The 5,602-nt window shown below is 44.5% G+C and overlaps 1 protein-coding gene across 9 annotated transcripts in view; it reads right to left on the bottom strand.

Moving 5' to 3' along the window:
* The window catches only part of TMEM67 (transmembrane protein 67), a 123,102-nt gene extending 121,947 nt beyond the window's left edge, over nucleotides 1-1,155 (bottom strand). For 8 of the 9 annotated variants that reach the window (XR_011389224.1, XR_011389225.1, XR_011389226.1 and 5 more), the window contains exon 1: nucleotides 894-1,155. Coding sequence is in view for 1 of the 9 variants with exons in the window: in XM_070075288.1 (XP_069931389.1) it covers nucleotides 894-1,116 (223 nt within the window). In the remaining 8 variants the exon portion in view is untranslated. The remainder of the gene's footprint in view (nucleotides 1-893) is intronic. The other variant, XM_070075289.1, reaches the window with a different exon arrangement.
* Nucleotides 1,156-5,602: the final 4,447 nt, after the last annotated feature.

Raw genomic sequence — 5,602 nt, 5'->3', positions numbered from 1 at the left:
CAGCTATTCTGCACTTCCTGCTATTGTGCCTGGGAAAGCAACCAGGAATGGCCTAACTACTTGAGCCCCAGACATGCCTGTGCCAGAGTTTCAAGCTCCTAGCTTCAGTTATCTGGGAGGTGAACCAGTGGATGGAAGATTTCTTTCTCATTGTTTTCCTCTTTCTGTTACTATGGCTTTCAAATAAATAATTCTTTTTAAAAAATCTGACTTTGGAATATGAGAAAAGACTTCTGAGCAACTTCTGTGAGAACTAAGACCAAATGCTGAACGTTTTAGGAAAAAAAAACTTAATCTAAAGAGACTTTACAAGCAATCACTTATTTTCAACAATAAGAGGGAGATAAGTCCTTTTAAAAAAATCTATATTAGAGGCACAATGTAAGTGGAAATACATGGGTTGAGACTGAGGGCAAAGAGACATGAATTCTTCCAGTCCCCAGTTCAGAAGACCCAGAAGTCATCAACCTCATCTGGGCTTCATTTTCCCTGTTTGTACTGGGGAGAATGAAGTGATCATAGTTAAGTCTCCTCTAGCTCTAAATTTCTGAGACTTAAAAAAAAGATACAGGATTATTAAAGTTTGCAAGTGCCAATTCCCATTTCTTCCCAAATCTTTCCTTCACCTCAGATTTCTTCTCTACCATAACTTTTCTAATAACGGTAGGAGGCTTTCCAGGTGCCGCCCTAACGATTTCCATGACCGATAGCGGACTCAGGGTTCCCCAAAGTCCTTAGTGGACCAACTGCGATCTCCAGAGGAAACCCTTTTCTCAGGCGTCGACACGTAACATTTATGAAACATTCCCCCTGCAGACGAAAAGGTGTCTCGGCCTGGGGACTGCGCCGGGAAAGGGAGCGTTAAAAGCCAGGCCCACTCCAAACGGTCTCACCTCCAGGACTCTGCCTCTGGTTGGCTCCACACGGGACACAGGAGAGTGCAGATATATCGAAGTACTGGTTGCGGCCGCACGTCCTCGGCTGCCGAAAAGGGAATGAGAAGGTCTGGGTATGGGAAACGCTGGAGCACACCAACAGGAGAAACGCTATCAAACCCGAGGCGGGGAAGATAGACCAAACCGCCATTTCCACCGAAGCCTCACGGCGCGTCGCCATGGTAACCGCGCCGGCGGCGGTCGCGCAGTTTTCACCGTCCCATCGGCCTCTGCGGCGGCTCCGCTGAGCGCATTGGACCACCAAGGTTTGGGGTCCCGGAAGTCTCCGCCTGCGACGCTTGGTTGCTAGGTTACTTAAGCCTTGAGGAAGTGGCGGTTCTGAGACACTGAAGAGTAGACGCGGGCTGTTTAAAATGTGTATTTCAGGGATCGGCTTTGTGGCGCAGAGGGTTAAAACGTGTATTTCAAACTCCTATGCGAGCCTCTAATGGAAAATCAGAGTCGAGAAACAATACTACAGCAAAGAGTATATCCAATTAGAGCTCATAAATTAATAACTATTGTTTCATGAAACCCTTAAAAAATGATCTTTAAAAATTTATCCAGTCTCCGCCCCCTGCCACGAGGCATCTCAAATAAGCCCAGGTTGGAGTCTCTCTCCCTCTCTCTCTCTCTACCTCCCTCCCTCCGCAGATGGCTGCAACAGCCAGAGCTGTGCCAATCTGGAGTCAGAAACCTCCTCCGGGTCTGCCACGCGGGTGCAGGGGCCCAAGGACTTGGGCCATTTTCCACGGCTCTCCCAGGTTCATAGCAGAGAGCTGGATCGAAAATGGAGCAGCCAGGACTCGAACCGGCGCCCGTATGGGATGCAGGTGCTGCAGACCAGAGCTTTAACCAGCTGCGCCACAGCGTCTCCCCCACATTGAGATTTTTTTTTTTATTCAGTATTTTATATGCTCAGGCATACAGCCTCATTTGTTAGCCTACTGTATTGATAGAGTGTTCAGGATTGCAGTCTCTTTCGTTTTTCCATCCTGGAGACAAAATTCATTTTTCTTAGGCAACAAATTATTCAAGTCGGAATTCAGAGGGTCCTATTCAATTGTTATTTATCATACATCAATCACTTGTTGAGTCTGTCTTTTGAATCTGACTTCTGTCACACACAACTGACTAAGCTCCTTGTTTAATGAGTAGTGTTCAAAGAGTGCTCCTATGGTCACTAGAGTTTCTGGAGATGTGCCTCTGCGGATGACAGCAGGGGATATGTTGGCAAGAAGCATGAGGGCTGCCAGAGAAACATCATATTTCCATGTTCCATGCCTTTTTTTTTTTTTTTTTGGTATTTTACTATGTGCCTTGCTTAGTGTTTTCATTTAGTATTAGCTCTTTTTTAATCTGTACAACTCCACTCTTGCCATCTTCCTTAGATAAATTGAGGCTCAGAGAGATTTAGCAACTAAAGTGGCACAGCTAGCAAGTGGCAGGTTTAGGATTGGAACTCTAGTATTCTGATTTCTGTGCCAGTCTTATTGATTTCTAAGTTATACTGGAGTTTATTGTGTGCCAGGAACTGTACTGTTTTACAAGCATTATTTAATTTATTCATTATAAATGTCCTATATTATGGGTACTATTATCTTTGCAAAATGAAAAGGAATTTATTCACAGTCATAAAATGGCAGATCTGGATTTACATTTGGATCTGCCTGACTCAAGAGCCAATGGTTTTAATACCTGTGCTTTACACATCTTCCTGTGTGTGATGACCAGCTGAATGTGTATGCTTTCTTCTCTGCTGAGTATGAACTTCTTGAGGAAATAAGACTATCTTCTTTATTGTCTTTCAGGAGCCTTAGCAAGATGCTTGATACATAGTCCCTGAGATGCCAGTTGAATTGGATGCAAGACAAGGTATGCAAGAAGGAAGAATGAAAGTCTCAGGGGTTAAGAAAGCCAAGTAGCAGACCAAATGATGCAAGGCTGTTTTTGTGATGTTGAGGTGCTAAGAAAGGCAGCTGCAAATGATCTCATATAAAATCATCCAAGAGAATGGGCAGTGCAGCCTTTGTGGCAAAATGCCCTGGGAAACAAACTTTGTGGACAGCACTCTAGAGTGGCTATCGCTCTTTGTGGTCATTGTGTTTCAGGGTCTTCTGTGTGTTGTTCATTTTCTCTTTGATCGCCCAAATAATTAGGTTTTCTTGTAGACACACTAAAGAACAATAAACTATTCCATAACCAGAATACAAGGTGGTTATACCCAAATAACCTTCATTAGAACTTTCCTCTTAAAAAATTATAGTATGATCATTTAGAAAAAGACAAGAAGCAGAATATAAAACATAGACATTCACCATAGTGTCCTATGGTGTATAAAGTCTGTGTGTATAGAAGGGAGATGGTTTGCCCAGAACAATGAAGGAAGCTATGGGAAACTGACAATGCCTGGTGAAACCTTTCCAGGGGAGTGTGACCTGATGCCCTTAGCCATGTGAGTCCTACAGTAAGTGTTCAATAAGTGATAGCTATTAGATGTGTGGGAATGCCTCCAAGGAACCTTAATTGAGAATCACGTTTTAAGATTATTTAATTCCTCATGTTTGATTTCCAAGCATAGCAAACAACTCTGATAATTTGACTTTGTATAGAAAGCATTCTAGTAGTCGAGAAAAGTGCTAGTCACTTTGAATTGATCTCAAGTTCATTTTAGTAGAATTTATTCTTCTTATCAGTGAGTATGGTCCAGACTGACACTCGAGAGTATTGCTTCTGTGTACTCGTTTAAAGGGAGTCTGCTTCAGAGGACACAATCTTCTCTCTGTGTAATACAGAGTGTTGGTCTCTTGGAGGCAAACTACCAGGGTACAATGCCTGGTTTTATCTTGTACTATCTGTGACCTTGGGCAGACTATGTTATCTTCCATGTCTTTATCTGGAAAACAGGAGAAATAATGGTACCTACTTCTGGAAGTAGTTAAGGGTAAAATGAGATGAGGCACAGGGACCAGCACACAGTAAACCCTCAATAAATGTTAAGTGTTTAATGTCAGCCTGCAGGTGAGGACCAAATCCTATATATATATTTTTTCAAATCCTATATTATCAAGGTACATAATACCTATTCAATGAGCAAGCTCCCCAAGCTGGCATTGTCTGCTTTTATTTTTTCTTTTCTTTCTTTTTATCTTAAATATTTATTTATTTGAAAAACAGAGTTACAGAGAGGCAGAGGCAGAGAGAGAGAGAGAGAGAGAGATCTTTCATCTGCTGGTTCACTCCCTAGATGTCTGCAATGGATGCATCTGGGCTGATCCAGAGCCAGGAGCAAGGTGTTTCTTCCAGGTCTCCCACGTGGGTGCAGGGACTCAAGGACTTGAGCCATCTTCCATGGATTTCCCAGGCCATAGCATAGCTGGATCAGAAGTGGGACAGCTGGGTCTTGAATCAGGGCCCACATAGGATGCTGGCACTGCAGGTGGTGGCTTTACCAGCTGTGCCACAGCATCGGCTCCTCTTTTTTCTTTTTAAATTAAGATTTATTACTTATTTGGAAGGCAGAGTTACAGAGAGAGTGAGAGAGAGGTGGTGAAGACTGAGAGAGATTGTCCATTGGGTGGTTCACTTCCCAAATGACTGCAATGGGTGGGGGTTGGGCCAGGCTGAAACCTGGAGCCTGTAAGGACATCTGGGTCTCCCTAGTGGCATCTTCTGCTGCTTTCTCAGGCGCATTAACAGGGAGCTGGATTAGAATTGGAGCAGCCAGGACTCAACCAGGTCCTATATGGGATTATGGCCATCCCAGGCAGAGGTTAAACCCTCTGCAACAAAATGCCAGCCCTTGTTTTTCAATTTTCCAGACTGGCTCATCTATTGCTGCAAAAACAAAAAAAATAGAAGATGGCAACAATTTTTAAAATATATGTATGTATTAAGATTTTATTTATTTATTTGAGAGGTAGAGTCACAAAGGGAGGGACAGAGAGAAAGTTCTTCCATCCACAGGTTCACTTCCCAAATCTAAGCTGATCTGAAGCCAGGAGCCAGGAGCCCCTTCTGGGTCTCAACGCGGATGCAGGGGCCCAAGCAGTTGGTCCATCTGGAGAGCTGGGTCGGAAGCGGAGCAGCCGGGATTGGGATGCAGACGCGCAGGCGGAGGCTTAGCCTACCGGCCCCAGCAACACATTCATAAAGACACGTCGCAAGGTTATTAATGTCGGTGAAATCGATTAAGCAACATGCAGTTATTAAGCCCTCAGGCATTGCAATATTTGGCGAACTTGTAAGGCGGTAAAATCAACATTCCTGTGGCTTTTTAGAGCTTTCAAGTCTCAGAATGCTTACCCCACACGGTAATCGCAGAATTGACAAGACAAGAAATAGCCAACTTTTTTGTTTTTGTGTCTCTTTCTATAGCTCCTAGAAATCTTGAAAGTTTGCTCGCTGTACTTAGCAGTTAGCCGCTACAGTCTCATCACAACAAGCACTTGACCAACCTCGCCCTCCCTGACTCCGCCAACTTTGTCTCCGAATTTTGCCTTTTCCTGGCCGAGGCTCCGGGATTGGCTAGAATCTGGGCGTGCGCAGAAGCTTGGCAACACAAGGCTCCGCCTTCCCAGCCCTAACAACGGGAAGCGGGTGCGCGTCAGGGCTCGTGCGCAGGCGTGGCCAAGGCGCTGGGGTGGTGGGTTACGCCTGGAGAGCGC

The sequence above is a fragment of the Oryctolagus cuniculus genome, chromosome 6 (assembly GCF_964237555.1).
Source record: "Oryctolagus cuniculus chromosome 6, mOryCun1.1, whole genome shotgun sequence".
In the NCBI taxonomy this organism is placed as follows: domain Eukaryota; kingdom Metazoa; phylum Chordata; class Mammalia; order Lagomorpha; family Leporidae; genus Oryctolagus; species Oryctolagus cuniculus.
Note: the sequence above shows the minus strand (reverse complement) of the source record. Positions and strands in the feature narration are given on the sequence as shown.